Source organism: Paecilomyces variotii (assembly GCF_004022145.1).
Source record: "Paecilomyces variotii strain CBS 101075 chromosome Unknown C8Q69scaffold_6, whole genome shotgun sequence".
NCBI classification, from domain to species: Eukaryota; Fungi; Ascomycota; class Eurotiomycetes; order Eurotiales; family Thermoascaceae; genus Paecilomyces; species Paecilomyces variotii.
In genome coordinates, this window is record NW_021167145.1 from 309,990 (window position 1) to 331,131 (window position 21,142).

The following is a 21,142-nucleotide window of genomic DNA, read 5'->3' on the forward strand; positions in this document are numbered from 1 at the left end:
GGGAAAGCTGCGGCTTACATAAGCAGGGCATGCTAGCCCGAAAGGCGATAGTTCAATATCAAAGGAACTCTTTCAACTCCGCCATCTTCATTGTCGCTGTCCTTGGCATGTTACTTCACTCCTCATGCGACTGCGCTCCTAGAAAATTCCTAGTCTAGGGAATCATATCTTGGCGTCTAGCTGCATGGGTATATATTGAAAACTCGGCATATTGACAGAAGACCAAAGACAAAATGTCTGCGCCTGGAGGGGCCCCGAGCCCTGCGCCGCGCAGTGCAAGTATCGGGCCCGGAGGTGGTATGCCCATGCCTCCTCAGCAGCCGATGCCTTCTCCCCAGGTTGGCGGTGGTACGCCTGGTTCGGCGACAGGATCGACTGGAGTCATGTCCCAGCAGAACCTTAACCAGATAGTAAGTGATGCACATGTATCTTTTGAACGCTGTTCTTTTCTGGCCACTCCTTTTCTGCTATTTGCTATGCTTGAGTTATGTGCTATGTTGTCTGGTTGTACTTTTCCTATTCGTTTTCTTATTTTTTGCGCGTGGTCTTTCAATATGGTTGGAATGGAATGGTGTGGCAACTCCAGGCTTGGGTAAAGAGTGGGATCCTTCAATTAAACCAGAGCATGAGACGCCTTATGTGGAAGGATGTCATTGTCAATGCCATCTAAGGGCCTTTTCTCCGCTTGCTGTAATATGGTCAAGCTGGACCGTGACTCTGGAGTTCATGCAACTGCGTCCATTCACACTATACACCGAGAACGATATAGATACACCGCCCAGAGCCATGTGTTATTTTCATCGGCTGTTCAGCGGCGGACTCCGTGACATCTCCTTTATGATATCCGGAACAACGCTAGCGCCGACTACTGTTATAACATGGCGTTGCCTGTTTTGTTGTGCTGGTCCCCTCTTCTCAAAAACGCAATAATCGTCGTTGTGAGACGCGTTATCTTTGCATCCACCGCAAGCAAAATGACGAGGAAGAGTGGTCGTGCCTCGAAATCTCGCTCAAAGGCTAGGTCCAGACGCAAGCCTAAGCATACGGATCATCAGGACTCTCCTGAAGCTCAAGCGAACGAGCAGCAGACTCTTGGTGTTGCAGCTCCGGATCATGAAGACGTTGCCAGGGCTAAAGCTCCTTCGGCCACCAGTGACGAATCCACCGTCAAGGCCGACAGCCGCCAGCAGTCTGCCTCGACTTTGAAGGACTTCGAGATACATGAGACTGCGACTAGTCCCGAGTGTTTTGCGGGCATGGCTGTTGAGTCCGAGGAAGACTACTTTACATTCCCTGCTGGACTCTCTAGAATGGATCGATTACGCTACAGGCGCCTTGCTCAGACTAAGGACTCAGCCCAAGACGAAATCAAGGCGCAGCATGAGTTGAAGGAGAACAGAGAGCACATCGCTTCGACCCTTCTGGAGAGCAGTTCTCCTCTTGCTGCCCCTGAGGCAAACGTGCTGGCGCCTTCTGGTGGGCTGGCAGCGACTCCTGAGGGTGACTCTTCTGTTATTGCTCCGGTCAAGAACAAACGTGCCTCTGGGACTCGTAGGAAGCCGGTGAAAAAAGCATCCACAACCAATTCCGAGCAACTGGGTGGCACCCCTCCAGCGTCACAGGGTGGATCTGCAGCAAATCAACCGCCATCTTCTCAGGCTGCGCCGTATCAAGCTACACAAGTTCCGGTGCAGAACTCGGTTTCATCTCAGATATTGGATTCTGGAAACGTTGCCGGTCCTGTCAAGCCAGCTAGAAAGAGAGCCAGTGGCCGCCGTCGCCCGAAGTCCTCTGTCACTGATCCTACCGTCGGCCTCGCACCGTCTGTCAATACAGGAAACGAGCAGATTCTATCTGGGTTGCCAACCTTCCCTTTTCAACACGCATTTCAACCACGTCGAGACAGGGGATTGGCTCGCCCTTCTACAACGGGGGGTTCATATGTTTTGTCGACCCAGGGAAACTCTCGTCTGTGGAAGCAGCCAACTGTTGAAGACTTGAATGAAAGAGTGTGTTATATCTGCGTGCTTGTTGTTGTGCTTTTTGTTTCTGCAATCATGTCGTCTTGTGCTGCTGTCCACATGTTTCTGCCGCACTGGTGTCTACTGTCTTCCCCGTCCTACTGTTGTTCATCTTGTCTCCAGCACAAACACAAACAAACTCTCCACCTCCATCATCTCACTGACGCTCACTCTCTTGCCAGGTCATCGACTATCTTGCCAAGAAGGGATACAGCCGCACTGAAGCCATGTTGCGCATGGAATCCGCAAATCAGGAGATTGATGGCCGCCCTCTGCCTCCTTTGGGCGAGGATGCGCGTCCCAAGTATCGAGCTGGCTTTGGTAAGTGATATCTAGCTCTTGTTTACAGAATTGTTTGTGCTAATATCCAATTCAGATTTGCTCAAAAGCTGGGTTGAGGACAACCTGGATCTCTACAAGGTATATCCCCTGTTTCCGATTCAGCCCATCATATACTGACAAGATGTAGCCGGAACTGAGACGCGTCCTCTGGCCGTTGTTTGTCTACTCTTTTTTGAACCTTGTCACCTCCTTCTACCCTCAGGATGCCAAGCAGTTCTTCGCTACCAACAAGAACCTCTTCCTTCCTGAACACAGTGAAGATATCCGTGCTCTTGAGCCTATCAGCCTCCCTGAACACGTCCAGGACAACTCCACTGCTAAGTTATATCGTGGCAACAAGTATCGTCTGATCCTGAGCAATCCTGCCTTTTCGAACCTTATGCAGTTCTTGGAAAATAAGCAGAAGGAAGGCGGTTCGGTTATGTCCGCTATCCTGAGCAGCTACTGCACCATTATCACCAAGGAACGTACTGCGGACGATCGATTCAGCTTTGCTGCCATGCTTGGCAAATCTGGTGATACGCAGACCTTCCCTCTTGAGGATGAAGGTATCCCTGGCCACCATCCGGGCTCCGCTTACACTGGAGATAATCCTGCCATGACTGGGACTCTTCCTCGTCTTAAGCTCGGAAATCTTCCTCCTGAAGCTCAGCTTGAAGAAGATGTGAGAGGTGAACTCGCGGAAGAAGATGCCAAAAACCCTCCTGTTGCCGGTCGCAACACTCTCGTCCAGGAATATGATCAGATGATCAAGAAAGAAGAGGATGAAGATGCTCCAACTCGTGCTGAGATTCGTTACCCGCCTTCTACTGCACGTGACGTTGCAATGGAAGTGCAGAAAGTCAAGGAGAACCGTGACAGGTTCAAGATCGAAGGTCGTACTGGTGGCGTTGGCCCTGCTGTCAGTGTCTGCATGTTCACCTTCCATAATACTTACGACGGGTAAGCAGCCTTTCCATTCGATTACATGGACAAGACCTTCTCTAACCTGATATAAGAATTACGTGTCTCGACTTCTCGGACGACAACATGCTCGTTGCTGCCGGTATGCAGGAATCGTACATTCGTGTCTGGAGTCTCGACGGACAGAAGATCAAGCCCACTCATGAAGGCATCGATGATAAGCCGCTCGCGAACTCACACCGTCTGATCGGCCACTCAGGACCTGTCTACGCTGTCGCTTTCGCTCCCTCTACCACTCCTACTGACGGTTCACTTGCACCCACCAACGTTCGCTTCCTGCTTTCCTCTTCTGCGGACAAGACTATCAGACTGTGGTCTTTGGATCTTTGGCAGTGCATGGTTGTTTACAAGGGCCATGACCACCCTGTTTGGGACCTTTCCTGGGGACCGTACGGTTACTACTTTGTCTCTGGCGGCCACGACAAGACTGCGCGTCTCTGGGCTACTGACCGTATTCGTCAACAGCGTATTTTCGCCGGACATGATCAGGACGTTGACTGCGTCTGTTTCCACCCCAACTCTGCCTATGTCTTCACCGGCAGTTGTGACCGCACTGTCCGTATGTGGGCTGTGACCACTGGTAACGCTGTCCGCATGTTCACTGGCCATACGGGAAATATCACTGCGCTGGCTTGCAGCAAGAACGGAAAGATACTGGCGTCTGCCGATGACCAGGGATCTATCATCCTCTGGGATCTCGCTCCGGGTCGCCAGCTCAAGCGCATGCGCGGCCATGGAAAGGGGGGCATCTGGTCACTGAGCTGGAGTGCCGAGTCCACCGTTCTTGTTTCCGGTGGTGCAGATGGGACCGTCCGCGTGTGGGACGTTGCCGGTCCCGCTCAGGATCCTGCAGCGGCCCAAGGACGGGTCGTCGGCGAGGGCGGAGCGGGCACCAAGATCGATGCCGGCAATGCTTCCGCTGCGGGCGCGCAGCCCTCCGCCTCTGTTGGCCCAGGATCCAACAAGAAAAAGGGTAAGGATGTCGTGGTCACTCCTGACCAGATCAGCGCTTTTCCCACCAAGAAAAGTCCTGTGTACAAGGTCAAATTCACGAACATGAACTTGATCGTGGCCGGCGGTGCTTACCTCCCTTAAACGGGGCAGGTTCAGCAGGGGGTGACCCTCGGATGCGCCTTTCAGCTTTACTCACTCCTGGTTTCTTCTGGTTGTTTTGTCCTTTTCTATCTTATGCTTTTATTCCCGCCGTCCCCACGGGGAGGTGGTGGGCTGGGCTGTGGTGGCGTCACGGCTAGGCGGCGTCGTCGGGATGGAGTTTTGTTCGTATCTATTTTCATCAACCGGATAGCTTCGAGGCAGATTCTTTGGTCCCCTAGGAGACTGAAAGTTCATAAGTCCTCGTTAAGCACCATGTAATACCAATACTGAACTGTGAATATTGTATTGTGTGTCACTGTAGTAACTAGGATTGTAAGCCATGGTGTAAGATCGTCCTTATGAGAGTTCTGTCCCTGATTTCGTTTTTCGGAACTCGAGCTTCAAATTCTTGTAGTTAAGACTACGACCGAGCATTTGGAGAAGAGAAATATGAGATTTGCCCACAATGTCGTGAGCTTCTACCCATATGTATATAAGAGCATAGACCGCTGCCTGAACCTCCTCACGCAGAGAACTAAGCAATACCAGAACCCACCCCTTTTCATCAAATAACGACAACATCCCATATTGAAGCTAGCAAAAAGCCAGACAAACAAACAAATCCCATCATCCTACGGAAACGGTCTCTTTAGCACCCCAGCAGCGGCATCCCCCGTGCCCTTCGCCATAGCTGCTGAAGCTAACATATCTCCAACCTTTGGTGGAAGAACGAGGGCGCTTCGATCGTTGCGTTTATAGAAATCTACTAGGATCTGAGCGGTTTTGGTGGGTTGGTCTTCTTGGATGAAGTGGCCGGCGTCAGGGAGGACTTGGAGTTGGTATTTTCCTGGTTGATGGATAAGAAAGAATTCATTGTTAGAGTTAATGCAGAAAACGTGATGGTTAGGATGAGTAAGTGGGGTTTTGATCAAGTGAAGTGTACTGTACGTACCTTGCATCTGCCCGATCATTAACTCCTTGTCGAGTCGATCGGTCCCGGCTAGGAGAAGGAGCTTGCCGCCCTTGGCTTCGAGGAACTTCTTGCTCATTCCGACGAACCAGTTCTCCCAGAGGGGTTTGGTGACGGCGAGGTCTGTTCGCCAGACCCAGGGACGGGATGGGTCTGAGGGGTTCTCTTCTTCTCGGAGGAGAGAGGGGACGGAAGCGCGTGCGGATGTTCTGTTGCGGAGTGTGCGCGAGCGGATACTATGAGAGAAAATTGGTCAGAGGGGATTGTCTTCTGGACGGTGATAATAGTGGGCATGTAGATAAGGGGACATACTGCCATTCGATTCCTGATGAGAGGGAGGGGAATCGAGTCGGTCTTGTCATGAGATACTTCTCCATGCTCTGTAGAGCGTCCATTGCAGAACCTGTTCGATGTCAGTTATCTGTAGATTTGTATGATGATGATGAACGATGATGAGAAGGGCTGGTTCACTAGCTAGCTAGTTATACACATACCTTCGACCACATCCAAGACCGCATAAGCTAATAGTTTCGCTCCCAGATCACCTTTCTTCGCAGCATCAACAACGACTGCGCCGCCAAGACTATGTCCAATGAGGACCAGGTCCGGAAGCGTATCCCAGCCCATCTTTTTCTGCGTTTCTTGCACAACGAATACCAGATCGCGGCTCAGGGTGTCCAGACGAAGATCGACTTCGACATCGCTGTTTACTGAATCTTGTTGTTCAGTCTTTCGAGTCACCGTCGTGCTTCCATGCCATCGGGCATCCGGTGCGAGGATCCCGACGTCAGGTAGGATCTTTCTGATCTCCTCTACACAGACGGCGAATGAGAGAGCCGAAGAGCCTGCGCCGTGGTGCAAGACGAAGAGTGGACCTGATTTTGTCGGTGGTGTGATATAGACGTGGTGGGAAATGTGTAGGTCTTTCTCGTCTTCTTCCAGGTACAGTTCCTGAGCGAAGTAGTCTGTCCAGTTTAATGCAGCGTCTTGCTTGGACGATGATCTGAGAAGGAATGTTAGTGAGTGCGGAATGAAACAGAAGAGAAACTGGAGAGGCTGGAAATCGATGTATCGGACGGTATCTAGGTATGTATATATATATATATATATATATATATATATGTGCAACATTGGAAGCATAATCAAATGGGATATTTCGAAAGAAGGCTCCTTTGTCTATTGAAAAGAGGGGGAGGCTGTGGGGAGTTCAATCAACATACCCTCTTCCTCGTGCAAAAAGATGCTGGCTTGGAGACGGAACGACCGTTCCTGTTGAGGAAGCAGACGAAGCGGAAGAAGAATCATCCTCATGTCCTCCCTCATGCTGCTGATGCGATGCCAGAGCATCCTCCTGGGCTTCATCGAATATTGGCGGGGGCTCGGGCGGCAGGCGGGCAAGCCGTGACTTGGCGAAAGACTTTTGGAGATCACTCATACCGTCTCCGTTCGCACTCTTATCTTAAGTATTGTTTGTATTTTGCGTGTTAAGTTAGTATGTGTCTCAGTTAGTGTTGTGTAGCCGTTGATATTGCTCGTTGATCTCTACAGTAGGCTGATAATAGATAAGTTAGATGTGCGACGGATGATTGTCCTCTAGATCGAATTTGATGAACCCCACCAAGTATTCATCTTTACTGTACACGGTTCGTCAGTGACTTGCATCGTCATTCACTGGTCTCTCCTAACGCACCACAGACTCGACGACAACAAATTGCAATAGATGGTCATTTAATTGTGTACAGTACAGTATTTCTGCTGTTATCTTTCCCCGCGCCTGGGTCTCAAGTCCCACTCGATTGTGATTACTGTAATTGACTGGGTGCTTTGTTAGTTTCTACTGAAGTATCTGATCGATGCACTGCTCCGCTTTCAGTCCTTCTCAGCTCCATGGTCGCACTCTATATCTATCTTTTCAACCCGTTGTCAATAAATAATAAAAAATAATGATCAACCTCTCTCGAAATCGAAGTCCCAATGCGGCTTCATCACGTGCCGATACTGAATGGCATGACCTCATCTGCCATGACGTCAGACCAGATCTCCGCAAGAACAAGAACAAGAACCAACGAAGCAAGTAATTATTTTTATTTAGTTTTAATACTGATCGAGATCTTAGAATAATATACCCTGCTGGGGCCATCCCAATCAATTTTCATGATCAGGCAGAAAATCCTTGCTCTGCATCTACAACCGCAACCAGATTTTGCGACACCCTGGACGTCGGTTAACTGAGCGCAAGATACCTCGACTGATCAGCGAGCGAAGTCTGGACTCCTGAGAGACACAATGGTCTCACTCTGGGGTTCGAAGAAAGATGACCAAGGGAGGGCTGAGAATGGTGACCATGCGCAGCAAGATAACGACCGCCATTCTCCCGTCAGAGACTACGGAAGAAGGTCTCAGGAACCAGAGCCGGATGAGCGCACGCGATTGCTCCCCAGAGAAGGAAATGGCTATCTGAGTCCTGATGATCCTGCTGTAAGTATAGACCCATCAGACATATATCTTCCTTCCATGTGTGCAATCGCTGAGAAACTGTTCGAATCCGATTTAGGTGTCTCCATATAACCTCTGGACCGTACGAGCCCTTCGAGGTCTCTCTGTCTTCTTCCTCGCTATCAGCTTCGTCTGGTGGGTATTCCTGCTGGTGTCAATCTTCGTCAGTCCACCATTGATGCATAGTCGCGGATCCGGCTTCTTCGACTTTGCCTACACGAGCTTGACCGTTGGCTATATTATTATCGGACTGCTGTTCTTCTCCGTGCCCTCTCGGCCTATGCTAATCTGGGGCGCTGTTCTGTCCGTTCTCTTATTTATCGATATGCTTATTATCGTGTCCGTGCCCCGAATTCGCGTGGAAGAAGGTTGGGTTGGCATCGCGTCTGTCATCTGGGCGACTCTTATCTCAATCTACAATATTATGCAGAATCGATACGTGGCATGGGGCAAGAAGGAAGAGGAAGAACGGCTCACTGGTCGTGAGGAGACACGACGTACTCTGGTTGAATGGATCGCAGTCATGGTGGAACTGGTCATTATGGGAATCATCGCTATCGTCGTGCTCCTTATGACAGCAACCCTCATCCTTCGCGCGAGGGACGCGAGTCTCGCTCCGCCAGGAAAGAAATACTACGTTGACGGCGACAAGTACCAGGTGCACGTCGCGTGCGTGGGCAACATCACTGCTCAAGAAGATAAGCAATCGCCCACAATCCTCGTCGAAGGTGGTGAGGGCCCCGTCGAGGACAGCCTGCAACCCTGGATCGATCAACTCTACCAGCATGGCACCATCGACCGCTACTGCTACTGGGATCGCCCGGGCTTCGCCTGGTCCGATAACGCACCCTCCCCTCACTCTGCAGGCATGGCTACCGACGCTCTATCCGAAGCTCTCGCCATCGCCGGGGAAGAAGGCCCCTGGATTCTCGTCTCCGCCGGCGTCGGCAGTATCTACAGCCGCATCTTCTCCAGCCGTCACCTGCGCGACGTCCAAGGCCTCTTCCTCATCGACCCCCTCCACGAAGACTTCCTCTCCCAAGTCGGCAAACCCGGCCGTGGCTTCCTCCTCTGGGCACGAGGCATCATCTCCCCTCTCGGTCTGGACCGTCTCGCAGGCGCCATTTTCAAAGGCCGCACCCGCGAAGACCGCGTCTTCGGCCAGAGCGCATACCAAGGCGGCCGCTTCATCAAAGCCAAGCTTCAAGAAAACCTCGTCGCGGAATCCATGACGGCCAGCGAAATCGCCAGTGCGCGCCACATCCAGACCCGCGACACGCCTCTTGTCATAGCCAGTTCGGGCGTTGAGGTCCGCAAGAGCGAGAAATGGGCGAAGCGCCAGGAAGATCTGGGTCAGATCACTGATAACCTGATCGCGTGGGATGTGATTAAGCATGCTCCACATGAAGTGTGGAAGACGTCTGACGGACGGAAAATCATGGAGGCTAGATTGGGAGATCTACTCAGGGCTGTTAAGGATGAAGCATAAAAAAATGGACAGAAAAAAGGGGAATTGTATATGAGATATGGATAACATATGGATTTTTTTTAGGATATGTTTCTGAGCCAGTTTTATGACATATAATCAATGCTTTCGGATTTCATGTATAATATATGACGAGACACTGGCGTTCTATGATAATGCTATTCATTGCTTCCTGCTTGTACACATGTATTTTTACGATATGACAGACTGCGCAGAAGTTCTTCTTCTTTTTTCTTATTGCTATTTATTTTCAGCATTGGGATTCCGAGAGGTGTTAGGGAGATGAGTAATAATTCTATTAAACACTGCCCAAGTTGACGCTCCCTCCGGCCGGACACCAATACGTAGAAACCACAAAGGAGAAGCCCATCCCACGATGAAACAAGCCGTCCACATGCGATACCCACCAAAGAGCGGGAGACGATCCCATAATCGGGGAGGATGGCGTCGATACCCCTTCACGATTGTCGATGCTAAACGTCATATGGAGAAAGGGGAAGGCAGTGTCCGACACGCAAGGTTGGGGATGCAGACCGTCGAAGTATATAACCGCGACGCCTTACGAGACCGTCCACAGTTCGTTCGGGTTTATTGTATATAGGGAAATGGTAACACTTTCCCCGGGGAAGGGTCGTGACAATATCTGCCAAATCGGAGAACGGAGCGAAGCATATGTTCGTAGCGGCGTGGGTATCACGGATCACTCTAGGCTAGCTCCCTTAAACCTCTTAGCAAGTTGTTCACTGTCTGATGGAGATTCGGATCTCGACGCAGCAGAAAGGTGACGCTTTTTGCCATGAAATGACGGCAAAGAATTTTGATCTGGGAAGGGCCAAGGGCGCTTGGGGGGCCGCTCACCGCTCTCCTGAAGTATTGTAACTAATGTCGCCCATCCGGGTGTGTTTATCAATTGCAGTCCTTCCGCGGGTTCCTGCTTAGCGGCAACTCGGCACAAGAGTGATTCCTCATCCTAAGACATGTGTCAAAATGCAAGCTTGGAAGTGTGGGAGGAACTGCAGCCAACTACTTACCTTGCTAAAAGTGCCAAGAGAATGCAGGAAGCAGAGAAGGTGGAAGTCCGATACTGCACGAATGGCTCTGTCAGGATCTCCATGAGAGACGAGCTTTCTGGCAACATGTCGAAGCTCCTGGCTTTCGCCAATCTCTCCGCGGTTCTCGATAGGGAAATTGCTATCAACAAACATGGGGAAAGATTCTGTGGGGAATCCATGGGTCAAAGTCACTAGCAAGTATTCAACCGGGAAACTGGGTTTCGCGTTTTCTTGAACGCTGGCGCCGTATTCATTAATCCGGCGGTAAAACACCTCTGGAATATAGCGGACCTTGCTGCCTTCGTCCTCGTCATCCTCTGACTGGACAAGCATTACTGACGGGTCCGCAGACGGCTCGACTATATCAGCCCTCACCATCTCGACGGCTGAATTTGAAGCTTGATAAGCACTGATTGTGATGGCACCCTCTTCATCTCCACTGAGCACGCAAGTGACGAAGTTAGAGCCAAAACGACCAGTCTCGCTCCACTTTGTTGCTTTTGGATGTTTGGCCTGTAGCCGGGAGGCGAAAGCAATCTCCAACGAAGAAAGGAAATATGAATCCATGTGACGCTTGCAGATGACGGTGCCGTCCCCTTGTCCCGCATCAAGCAAGTCCGTAAATATTACCCCAACCTTCTGGAGGCCGCATAACCGAGCAACTTCGTCGACTTCCTTTTCGTTGGTCCAGTCATGTAGTGTGATTCCATCTATTTCACCAACTTGTGGTGGCTCATAGATAGCCTGAACTACAGCCTTGATGCCTAGAGGGACTTCAGTGTACTCCTCGTAGGTACCGTAAAGAAAACCCAACCGCTGAGCACCAGATTTCCGCCAGTAGTCCAGCAGGGAGTTAATCAGATCCGGAGATGAGAACTCGACGTGGTCTACCATTCGGAATTCTTGAGGTTTTAGTGTAATGGCGCTAGGCTGACACTTCGTACAGATTCCTTCTGGCCACTGAGGGTGTCCCGACGGACAGTTCCGTTTTACTCGGTAATACGGTTCGCTGAGCGGCGGCATGTATGTGCTCTTGAGTTCGGGTTTGTTGGTCGAGAGGTTGATCTTGCGCAGGTAGGAGTGGAAGGATAGGTGTTTGATCTTCTTTTCGGCGAGATACTGAGGGGCGTAGGGTTCGAGCGGCATGCAGTAGTCACACATGCCTTTGGGGCCGTGGCGGCACATCTTCTGGTCCCGACCACGGTGGATCTTTCCATCTTTCTTGTCCATCATGTCATCAAGGGCCGACTGCTGTACGACTTCCCAGGGATTCTTGATGAGAGCGGATGGCGATGTGGGCTGCGGGGGTAGTGTGATAGTCTTCTCCTCCACGGGAGCTCCATTGAGACGACGGGCTTCCGTTTGGGCAAATTTGGTACTGCCATTTGCAGCGCCGTTCGCCAACGATCCCTTTTCCTGATAGCCGATGAAGAGCTTGTCTCCATGCCTTCGAGAACGGACCCAGTTAACCACGAAGCTGGCAATATACCGTATCGACGTAAAGACTTACGATAACCCAACTCTCTCTATCGATACTCCTTGTAGAGTGCTCAAGTTCCTCTCCTGCCCACCTGTGCCTATAGGTTTGTTGGAAAGGACGATGGAAGAAGGTTCGACATTGTCCGGTAGTTGCTCTAGGATCTGCGAATAAGATCAGTATGATCATCCCACCACTATTTGAAGGCTATAGCCTGTCATAAATTGCCATAGGAGACTCTGGTCAGCTCACCTTTTGCTGCAATGCAGGGAAGAGCTCTGTAGGGCTCACCGTCAAGCGGAACTGGCCATTGCGGCTCTCGAACCGCAGGATGATGGGCTTTGAGGGAGGCATTTCGACGGGGTTATGGTAAGGGACTCTGAAATCAAGGGAAGAAAGATCGATCCGTCACACTCATCGCCAGGAAGCAAGTAAGAGAAAAAAGAAGGAAAAGTGATGAGAGGCAGCTGGTTTGTCAGGGTGGTTGGCCTACTCTAAAGTTGAAGGTGACCGAAGGCAGCGGAGCTCTATCGTCATGGCCCGCTGCGGCGTCACCGCCCGCCTACGGTGAGTCTTACAAGCGCTTTGTGCCACTCCATCACTAATGAATTGAGGGGAAATTCACAACAGTAGAAAATTATCGTGAAAAGGTGGCCGTTAAGAGTATCATTACTGAAATAAGTCTATAAAAAGGAGCGTTTTTATTGAGTTGAAAATTGGTAACCAATAATTGAGGGGCTAGTATATTACCTAGCTTTGCTCGCAGTAATATCGATTCTCTCGTTAGCTTTTTGTTATGTTTATGCCGTATTGCTAAAGCTAGCTGATTTGCTAACTAAATGATTCTATCAAAGAGGACCAAAAGTTTGGTATACTATTTGTATCTTATTCATTATTATTAGACGGCATAGATTGTCACATAGCCGTCCTATGCATATGTTTCTAAGTACATATTCTCGCAGGAGAAGGACATCATGGAAAAGAAAACTCTAGAGGACAAGCAAGCAAGAGGGTATCTGGATCCGATCAAAGTATGTTGCATTTCTTCGGCAGACCGCAGGGACCTCCCTCCTCGCTGTTCTCCTGAGATTCCTTCTTTTCAGTCTGTGCTGCCGCAGCAGGAGCCTGGGTCGTGTTGGGTGCCGCTTCTTTCTTACTCTCCTTGGGGGTTCCATCTAGTCACGCAGAGAAAGCCTTGGCGACGTGCTCGTAGAAAGACTTGCCCTGAATCTCAGCAAGCTCGATCTCGAGAGCGCTGGGCTGGCGAGAGCCGTCGGCACCCTGGATACGGTATTAGCATCGCATTGGCCTTTCTTTCATTTCACTTGCGGGATGGCAAAACTTACGGCGAAGGTACCGGCACCCCAGGGGCTACCACCGTGGATCTCGGACAAGTTGGAGAGCTGAGCGAAGGCGGTCTTGTAGCCGAGAGGGACGTAGATGAAGCCGTGGTGAGCAAGCGTGCTCATGGAGGCGAGAGCAGTGGACTCCTGACCACCACCCTGGGTACCGGTGGAGATGAAGAGACCGGCGTACTTTCCCCAGAAACCACCGGTGGCCCAGATGCTGCCAGTCTTGTCCCAGAAGGTCTTCCACTGGGCAGGGAAGTTACCGTAACGGGTGGGGATACCGAAGAGAATGGCATCGTACTCGAGGAGGGTCTGGGGCTCAACGACGGGGTAGCTGGCCTTGCCAGGGGCGTGCATCAGGGTGAGGACATCCTGAGAAAGAGTCTCCTCGATCCTGTAGTTTCTTCGTCAGCTTCGGATATGGTGGCACGATTTTATTATGCAACGTACTGGAAGATATCGGCCTTTCCACCAGCAGCCTCAATACCCTTCTTCTCGGCCTCAGCGAGCTTGACGATGTGACCGTAGGTCGAGTACTATAGCGAGTATGAACGTGTTAGCCAATGTGACTTTGTGAATTTGACTTTCCCCTTTGCAATCATCATTGCGGGGTCCAAGAGAAACGTACGTAGACAATAGCGATCTTGGGAGCCATGGCGACTGATTGATGAGGTTTAATTAAGGTAGAACACGATGGGATTCTTCTTCACAAAAAATGGCAATTGCAATAGACCCGCTGGAGAAGAAGGGGGAAAAGACACGTCTAGGGTCAGCCTGGGAGAGCTTCCCTTTTATAAGGCCGGGGAGCTCCCCTCAGGGATGTACCAACGAGGCGCTCTGCTCGACATTCATCGCAAGCCCCATCCGGATCTCCATCTCGCGGTCCTCGGCGCCGCTTGTTTCCACGGACATTCCATTATTTGGTTGGCGTTGGGACAAGAAACAGCGCTGTTTGAGGCCAATCACCGGCGATCGTGGAGGGGCAAGCTCTATGGACGAATCTTACGGAAGACTGACAAATGATTTGGTGATGCTGAGCTAGCCATCAGGAACCTCGTCCCAGGCCCGCGGAATGCCACCGCTTCATAGCATCCTTTCCGTGGCATTATTAACTGCGACCCCGAAATTCGACATCTAATACGTGCGACCAATCCTTAGAATACTTTGTTTTTTTGCTGAGTTATTGCTGTCTAAGACAGAGGAGGAGGGGTCGCAATAATAATCAGTCGTGATGTCACGTAAGCCGCCCACCGTACTGTAGTTAAGTATTTCTTGGCGCTACGACTGAACTGACAAAGCCCTTATTAACGCGGTCGGCCGCCATGCCCGCCCGGTCTAGAATGCGAGTACTAATCCTCTAGTAATAATGATCGTTAGCTAGTTAGAGCATATCTTGTCCCGTCTCGATTGCGTGCGAAAGCAGAGTAGCAAGACTTTTCTCTGGGAAGCTGTGTTCTTCCATCACTGTCTCGAAGTTGCTTTTCTGCAAGCCCCCCTGCATAAGTACATACTTACCTACATAGAAGACCCATATGTTGTGCGGGAACCTATGACAACAAATAGTGCCTTCGCCAGCCTTCGTGGAATTCCATGTACTCTATGGATACATTCACTCTACATACACCCTTTGCGCAGGAGAGGCGGTGAGGACTGCTGTTTTCTTGTCTTCGTTCTTCTCCGGATTTCTCATCCTGCAATAGAAGACCATAGATCCGGCCTCTCTCTTTTCCCCCAACGCAATGCCTGATCAGAATTTCCCGAGCTGCTGATCTGCGTGATTTTTCAAGCTCATTGTTGAGGCAGTGCGGAATTAACTGACCTGTAGACCTATCAGGTTTAGCAGAGTTGAATAGAGAACGCATAACAAACGGGTAAGGTGGATCCAATGGAGTTAATGAAACTGATAGATTAGATAGAGTGTGACAGAGATGTCAGCGCACAAAGAACACGTGCAGGTGACTTGTAATATCACCCTTTTTGATATCGGATAGAACATCTGGAGCGAAGCTCGCTGGCAACTAGCTCAACCAGGTATTTATCTTTGTGGGTGGAGCTAGAAAGGCGTGGGAGAAACCCGACAGGAGGTCTGCCTGTAGGCAAGCTCCAAGAGAACCTATTAAATTACTGGGATCTAGATTTTCTGTATGGTTGGGAGATGAGTATAGGGCCAACTTTCCCCTAGATCTAGAGTTAAGCAAGGAGCCTGGCCATACCGCAAAGAGCTTCCAGATATACCGATAGGATTAGACAACATGCAGACAGAGCATTTCTGCCTCTCGAAATATCGATCTCTTCCATTACTGGCTCCGGCGCGACTTCCATCACAACCACGCGACCATTTGCGTATTCCTGCAGACGGGGGATGCTCGAGGTATCTTCTACCAGCATCGACTTGGAATATGGCGAGCTTGGCCTAGCAATTTGTCCAACAGTTCAGTTCATAGAAGTACAAATAAAACACCTACTACTTTTATCGCTATTTCAGTATTACGGCGATGTATTAACTAGCCTACATTTTAACTACCACTAGGGTATGTGAACATAGTGTCTGCAGTGGCGAGACCTTCCGAACTTATTTTTTCGATATGAAAAGTAGAACGAAATTGATTTGTGAATTGTTCGTAATCTGTGCCTGTTAGTTCATAGATGCAGTGCTACAGCAACGACTGGACGTAAAAGCTGTCATACTAGGTAGGCTACCAGTTAAGGAATATCGTCCCAATACTTCTCTGCTGCTACCTCCTGGAACTTTCAGCCCTGTATTAAGCCTCATGTGTCTCGTATACGAAGTCAGCTGTAAACATATGATTCAGTTATGTCTTAAGGATGTACCTGAGCGGCTGTGTCCACTCGAGAACGAGCTTGTATGTACATACTATGTGCGCTAGGATTGAGATGGGCTCAGCGCGCACTCAGTCCACGAGAAACTACTTTCCCCTAACTTGACTAATTCAAAGTATTAAACTTCCCTTTGCGTCGGTCCTTTTGCGCGCGAGGCTTTAATGATAATGATAATATATGCGATACTGTGCCTAGTGCGTACGAGCATACGCTAAAAGAGACTCTAGGGTAACTTATCCCGAGTGCAATATTGTCCTGTTTTTATTTTGCGTGCTGCATAGCAACCAGACATAGAATACTACGATAAGAAAACATCAAACTCCAGTTAAACATGCCTTTACTATTGATTTGTGTCCTTTTAACATTCCCTTTTATGTATTCCCACCCCCATTTGCGCATATGTTTACCATAGTCTTATGAACTGAGGTTAGGCTTAGGCACGAGCCCACACTTGGGGCGGGGGCTACTATGTTATCGCGCGATCTCGGATTCTCTTTAGTCTTTTGTTGATGGCTAGTAAACCTTTGGATACGTTGCTTTTTGAACCGCCTCTGAGATCTATCCCGAGGTGCACTCAGTTGTTCTGCTGAATAACATACAGAACAGCCCTCTTAGATCTCAGTCCCGCATCACATGCCTCTAGGAGTTCCCTAACGCATTATGATAGAAGCACTACGACTAGAAAGAGAAGCAGAGGCTAATTCATAAAGCGGAAATACGATATTTGACTGTCCCGCTAACTATGGCCTAAGTATTAACCTAGTGAGTCATGCCATGCATCATCGCTTATGTACAGGACATTATTTCTCCGTCTCCCCCACTTAATGATGGTAGCAAAGAAAATTCCGGCGCTCTACTTTATCGTTGCTCTCTACGATTGACACCTTCATGCGGTGCTTGTTCCCTGGCTTTTGCTAAACTTTCACTTTGTTATTATCCTCACCATAGAGGATCTGGATTGTCGACTCTATTCTAGCGGGTAGCAGTTCCCAGCAGCATGGGAATCGTATCTCCACTACATACTACGCACAGTGATGCGCAACAAGTGTCTCCGACAGACGACTGGACTGGTCCTGATGATCCAGATTGCCCTTACAACTGGCCCATGTGGAAGCGCATCTATATGACTAGCATTCCCGCATTTCTCTGCATCAATGTGTTAGTATGTCCCTTCCAATTGAAACCTAGATTCTGACTCATACTCATACAGGTCGTTCGCCTCGTCCGTCTACACGCCTGGGGCAAGCAACATATCAGAGAAGTTCGGAGTCTCCCACACAGTATCTCTGCTCGGGCTCTCTCTCTTTCTTTGGGGTCTTGGGCTTGGAGCCATCATCGCCGCACCTGTCAGCGAGTACTACGGTCGTAGAATTGTATATCTAACGACTGTTCCAATCTTTGGTCTTTTCATCCTAGGCTCAGGATTAGCACAGAACTTCGCTACTTTGGCCGTCTGTCGCTTCTTCGGCGGCTTCTTTGGGAGCGCAGTGGTTTCAGTAGGCGGCGGTACCAATGCGGATCTCTGGCAGCCTACCATGGCAGGATTCATCTTTCCTTTCTACTTCGTGTCTCCTTTTCTTGGTCCAGCTCTTGGTGAGATAGACTATACTAGCAGTTGTATGGGGTTTCCGTGCTGACATTCTCCAGGGCCTGTCATCGGTGGCTTTCTCAGCGAGTACAAGGACTTCCGCTGGCTTGAATGGGTAATTCTCTTCATGATCGCCTTCAACTATTTATATTCTATTCCTCAATCCGAAACATACAAGAAAACCATCCTCAAAAAGCGCACACGTACGGAAAAATCGATCAATGCTCCATTGAAAGTCGCCCTTCCCTCAAGCGCTGTCGTGCAGCGCATCGTCCTCAAACCTTTCAAGATGCTCTTCGTCGAGTCCATCGTGCTTTTTATGACTATCTACATGGCGTTCAACTTCGCCGTATTTTATAGCTTCTTCGCCGCTTTTCCATATGTATTTGGCGGCCAGTATGACTTCACATCTGGTCAGCAGGGTCTTACCTTCATCCCTATTGCATTGGGCTGCATCATCGGCTTTGTCGCCGTGGTCTATATAGATCGGCGAACATACCCTCAGTTAGAGAAGAAGTATGGCATTGGAGCTGTACCTCCCGAGCACCGTCTCTATGGAGCGATGGTAGGCTCTTTCCTTAACCCAGTCAGCCTCTTCTGGTTCGGCTGGACCGCCAACGCAGGTGTGTATTGGTTGAGTCCCGTTATAGCAGCTGTGCCATTTGCAGTTGGGAATATCATGGTATATAGCAGCGGTGCGCTGTATATCATGAACTCATATGGATCACTACATGGCGCCAGTGCCCTCAGTGCGAACAGTCTCCTTCGATACGCAGGCGGAGGCGCCTTCCCACTCTTCACTGTGCAGATGTTCTCCTCCCTAGGAATCGGCTGGGCGAGTAGTCTGCTGGGCTTCGTGTCCGTGGTATTGGTGCCTGTGCCCTGGGTGTTGTATAAGTATGGAAGAAGGATCAGGGCACATAGTCAGTATATTACTGTAGAGGAGGTTGTTGTGTTGGCAAACTCGTTAGGGGAGGTTACTGGTCAGCGAGAGGAGACGGAAGTCTAGGTGAGGATGGAATATCAGCTCTCATGGACTGATAGACATAACAGGACACTAAAAAGTAATTCATGGAGGCTCATTCCAATTTTGTCTGATTCTGCTTTGCTCATTGAACTGACCAGACTGACTGGTCTTTTATGATGGCTTCATGATGCGGCGCACGGCGTTAGCCTGGCTGGCCGCGTGGGGGCGGTCCGCTGGCGAGAGCCGCGAGACATACCATAAAACTATCGGCCCCGCGATCCGCGATCCGCGAGGAAGCTTGACGGTCATGTCAGTGCTAGATGTCCCTAGTTAGTAGGCAAATAAACAAGTCGCCCTATTGCCAACAGTTTCTCTCCAAAGAGACATTACTGAGAGCACTGTTGGTTTTTGCGCCGGACTAGCTCATACTGATTATGCCGAGACTCCAGTATTGCGATTTCGGTCATAGCAATGTTGATAAATTAGGTAGGTCTTTATGTAACACCTCACGGAAGGAAATTGTCTAAGGCGCGACATTTGCCGGTAAGTATCTCTCTAGCGGTATATACCCATGGTCATGATAAGCATGGGAATTTGCAATGAGTCTCAATTGGTGCATTTAGTTTACAATATCATTCGTAAGAGTACAGGAGGAATGCAAACTAGAGTATGAGATTCAGAAGGTTATATACTCTTTCATGGGTATCTCACAAATGGGACGCTATCCAGCATCCCTGGCAAATTAAAAGCAAAATTTGCAAGCTCTGTACGTAACTCCAGGTCTTCCCCGTCGTTCCCCACCGCATTGACCTAAACAGCGCCTGGAAATCTTTGATAGTATACATGTAAACAAATTCCAGAACACGTGCAACAGCAGTACCATTTCCACGCCCCGACCATAACTGCCATTTGGAGGCGAAAAAGGAAAAGGTTGACGTGAATATGCAGGCACAAAAAGATGCCATTCATCTTTTCACATTCCCCTTCCTCTGCCACGGTATCGACCGCGCATGAAGCCACCGCCTCGACCACGTTCCCTTCTCCACTCCCTCTCTCGCTCTTCTTCCCTCTCCTGCTCTTCTCGAATGATGGCTCTTTCACGCTCGAGCTCCTCCTCCGACTTCTCAACCCTCATCATCGGCTTGGGTAGATTCTCCGTCCAGCGTGGATGAGCGTCCGCACATGCCTTGCCTTCGGGGCAGAAACCCGCCAGATAAAACGGACAGAGCTTCCTCCGGATATGGCGTTTAGCGCACAGCGGACCTAACGGACAGAACCCACGATCGTAATGCTCACACGGGGGTAGCTTGGCTTCCGGCCTCACGTGCTGGTATAAACAGTCGTCCCCGTTCGGGCAATATCCAGACCGAGAAAAGGACTGGCATTCCGGCATCCGCCGTAGGTTGTACTCATGTAGATACTCGCATTTGAAACCTTTTTTGCAGAGTCCTTTGAGGAAGTGTTTGCAGACCAGTGAACCGTGTGTAGAGGACGGCGCGAGGCCTGAAGCGGTCGTCGTCGATGTGGTCACCCGTGAGGGCGTTGGGTGTCGATCTGGGCATGTTGGTCCAAGAGGGCAGTGACCTTCCTTGTAGGCTTTGCAGACAGGGACATCGCTGGCAAGGCCGAAACCGAAACTCTTGCGGAGGAAGGGGCCGAAGGAGAAGTTGAAGTCGGGATCGCGGGTCGTGTCGGTAGATATGATGCGCTCGGCAGCGCTGTGAATATCCGTTGTCATGGCTATGTATTGCGTGGAATTTGCTTCAGTGGAGGAAATTAAGTATAACTCTCAGCACGTAGGATTCTCTCGTGTTGGGCAGACCGTAATCTGTTTGCGCTTCAAGAGGGTGCTTCCCGGGAAAGCTCTCGAAACGAAGCCGTTAAGGTGCGAAGTTGATAGCGTCGACAGTTTTCTTTTCTTCGTAAGGTCGTCAATTATATTACAACAAAAAAGATCATCATTTGTCCCGAATAGACCTTGAAATGCAGTCAGGATTCCGTTGTGCAGGGATAGATATCTTGAAGATATTTGCTTGATCCGGCACCGATGGCGAGGCGGACTGGCTAGGTACTTCGAAGGCAAAATCAGGCGGTGAACAGCGACTCTCCGCTGGCCTAGCCAAGCTCCTATTTCGTTTTCTAACAATATTCCTAGCTTCAACGAAGTTGACGTCTAAGTGAAACACAGATAACTAATTATTGCTATAACCAGACAGGTATAAGTGTTAAATCGTCATTATTTCGTGGTCATCATCGAAGCAGCTGGAAGAATCTCGCCACCGACTGTACTCTACAAGCAAGCTGACTGATGCAGTGCTCAATTGACTAGAGCGTTCTCATTGGACTGCTGAATAGGATCTTGTTTAAACTAGCAGTGTCGCTTTATGACGACGGATTTTAACGGGTCCAGGATCTCATTGTGTGCTTGTCATGCTCTCGAGAAATCGCTATCTGCGTAGGAATGCTCCCGGGCTAATCGTATCTGGAACTGGCCC

General features: G+C 49.9%; 7 protein-coding genes across 7 annotated transcripts; 3 read left to right on the plus strand and 4 right to left on the minus strand.

Annotated features, from left to right (window-relative positions):
• The first annotated feature begins 98 nt into the window (after nt 1–98).
• Nucleotides 99–4,471, plus strand: C8Q69DRAFT_275143 (putative transcription initiation factor TFIID subunit). Its single transcript, XM_028626842.1, has 5 exons — nt 99–410; nt 2,204–2,342; nt 2,398–2,441; nt 2,491–3,305; nt 3,362–4,471. Exons 1-5 carry the CDS (start codon nt 234–236, stop codon nt 4,419–4,421), a joined length of 2,235 nt encoding a protein of 744 aa, XP_028484561.1. The 5' UTR covers nt 99–233; the 3' UTR covers nt 4,422–4,471.
• A 393-nt stretch (nt 4,472–4,864) lies between these two features.
• On the minus strand, nt 4,865–7,064 carry C8Q69DRAFT_275155 (phosphatase methylesterase 1). Its single transcript, XM_028626844.1, has 5 exons — nt 6,612–7,064; nt 5,886–6,394; nt 5,704–5,794; nt 5,374–5,627; nt 4,865–5,268 (listed from the first exon to the last, which is right to left on the minus strand). The coding sequence occupies exons 1-5, from the start codon at nt 6,824–6,826 to the stop codon at nt 5,054–5,056; spliced, it is 1,284 nt and encodes a 427-aa protein (XP_028484562.1). The 5' UTR covers nt 6,827–7,064; the 3' UTR covers nt 4,865–5,053.
• Nucleotides 7,065–7,278: 214 nt separating this feature from the next.
• Nucleotides 7,279–9,610, plus strand: C8Q69DRAFT_275251 (integral membrane protein). The gene is made up of 2 exons (XM_028626845.1): nt 7,279–7,869; nt 7,946–9,610. Exons 1-2 carry the CDS (start codon nt 7,678–7,680, stop codon nt 9,374–9,376), a joined length of 1,623 nt encoding a protein of 540 aa, XP_028484563.1. The 5' UTR covers nt 7,279–7,677; the 3' UTR covers nt 9,377–9,610.
• A 380-nt stretch (nt 9,611–9,990) lies between these two features.
• Nucleotides 9,991–12,500, minus strand: C8Q69DRAFT_275151 (putative endoplasmic reticulum and nuclear membrane proteinc Npl4). Its single transcript, XM_028626843.1, has 4 exons — nt 12,155–12,500; nt 11,936–12,066; nt 10,405–11,872; nt 9,991–10,343 (listed from the first exon to the last, which is right to left on the minus strand). Exons 1-4 carry the CDS (start codon nt 12,254–12,256, stop codon nt 10,074–10,076), a joined length of 1,971 nt encoding a protein of 656 aa, XP_028484564.1. The 5' UTR covers nt 12,257–12,500; the 3' UTR covers nt 9,991–10,073.
• Nucleotides 12,501–12,928: 428 nt separating this feature from the next.
• On the minus strand, nt 12,929–13,906 carry C8Q69DRAFT_402715 (putative NADH-quinone oxidoreductase; the record flags this gene model as incomplete). The annotated part of the gene is made up of 5 exons (XM_028627969.1): nt 12,929–13,058; nt 13,086–13,183; nt 13,249–13,645; nt 13,702–13,787; nt 13,880–13,906. 5 exons carry the CDS (start codon nt 13,904–13,906, stop codon nt 12,929–12,931), a joined length of 738 nt encoding a protein of 245 aa, XP_028484565.1.
• A 2,708-nt stretch (nt 13,907–16,614) lies between these two features.
• Nucleotides 16,615–19,170, plus strand: C8Q69DRAFT_418250 (major facilitator superfamily domain-containing protein). Its single transcript, XM_028628363.1, has 3 exons — nt 16,615–17,250; nt 17,303–17,685; nt 17,740–19,170. Exons 1-3 carry the CDS (start codon nt 17,090–17,092, stop codon nt 18,687–18,689), a joined length of 1,494 nt encoding a protein of 497 aa, XP_028484566.1. The 5' UTR covers nt 16,615–17,089; the 3' UTR covers nt 18,690–19,170.
• Nucleotides 19,171–19,620: 450 nt separating this feature from the next.
• C8Q69DRAFT_507304 (hypothetical protein) lies at nt 19,621–20,385 on the minus strand (the record flags this gene model as incomplete). The annotated part of the gene is made up of 1 exon (XM_028632872.1): nt 19,621–20,385. The coding sequence occupies one exon, from the start codon at nt 20,383–20,385 to the stop codon at nt 19,621–19,623; it is 765 nt and encodes a 254-aa protein (XP_028484567.1).
• Between the last annotated feature and the right edge of the window lie 757 nt (nt 20,386–21,142).

What these genes read in the sequence shown, in the direction of transcription:
- C8Q69DRAFT_275155 (XM_028626844.1), bottom strand. Translation starts at nt 6,826, where the DNA reads ATGAGTGATCTCCAAAAGTCTTTCGCCAAGTCACGGCTTGCCCGCCTG. An exon ending in CTTTTTGCACGAGGAAGAGG is followed by an intron (nt 6,395 to 6,611) that starts GTATGTTGATTG and finishes ATTCCTTCTCAG; the next exon opens with ATCATCGTCCAAGCAAGACG. An exon ending in GGTCTTGGATGTGGTCGAAG is followed by an intron (nt 5,795 to 5,885) that starts GTATGTGTATAA and finishes GACATCGAACAG; the next exon opens with GTTCTGCAATGGACGCTCTA.
- C8Q69DRAFT_418250 (XM_028628363.1), top strand. Translation starts at nt 17,090, where the DNA reads ATGGGAATCGTATCTCCACTACATACTACGCACAGTGATGCGCAACAA. An exon ending in GCATTTCTCTGCATCAATGT is followed by an intron (nt 17,251 to 17,302) that starts GTTAGTATGTCC and finishes ATACTCATACAG; the next exon opens with GTCGTTCGCCTCGTCCGTCT. An exon ending in TTTTCTTGGTCCAGCTCTTG is followed by an intron (nt 17,686 to 17,739) that starts GTGAGATAGACT and finishes GACATTCTCCAG; the next exon opens with GGCCTGTCATCGGTGGCTTT.
- C8Q69DRAFT_275151 (XM_028626843.1), bottom strand. Translation starts at nt 12,256, where the DNA reads ATGCCTCCCTCAAAGCCCATCATCCTGCGGTTCGAGAGCCGCAATGGC. An exon ending in TCCCTGCATTGCAGCAAAAG is followed by an intron (nt 12,067 to 12,154) that starts GTGAGCTGACCA and finishes TCTTATTCGCAG; the next exon opens with ATCCTAGAGCAACTACCGGA. An exon ending in ATAGAGAGAGTTGGGTTATC is followed by an intron (nt 11,873 to 11,935) that starts GTAAGTCTTTAC and finishes CCGTTCTCGAAG; the next exon opens with GCATGGAGACAAGCTCTTCA.
- C8Q69DRAFT_275251 (XM_028626845.1), top strand. Translation starts at nt 7,678, where the DNA reads ATGGTCTCACTCTGGGGTTCGAAGAAAGATGACCAAGGGAGGGCTGAG. An exon ending in TGAGTCCTGATGATCCTGCT is followed by an intron (nt 7,870 to 7,945) that starts GTAAGTATAGAC and finishes AATCCGATTTAG; the next exon opens with GTGTCTCCATATAACCTCTG.
- C8Q69DRAFT_275143 (XM_028626842.1), top strand. Translation starts at nt 234, where the DNA reads ATGTCTGCGCCTGGAGGGGCCCCGAGCCCTGCGCCGCGCAGTGCAAGT. An exon ending in ACAACCTGGATCTCTACAAG is followed by an intron (nt 2,442 to 2,490) that starts GTATATCCCCTG and finishes GACAAGATGTAG; the next exon opens with CCGGAACTGAGACGCGTCCT. An exon ending in TTCCATAATACTTACGACGG is followed by an intron (nt 3,306 to 3,361) that starts GTAAGCAGCCTT and finishes ACCTGATATAAG; the next exon opens with AATTACGTGTCTCGACTTCT.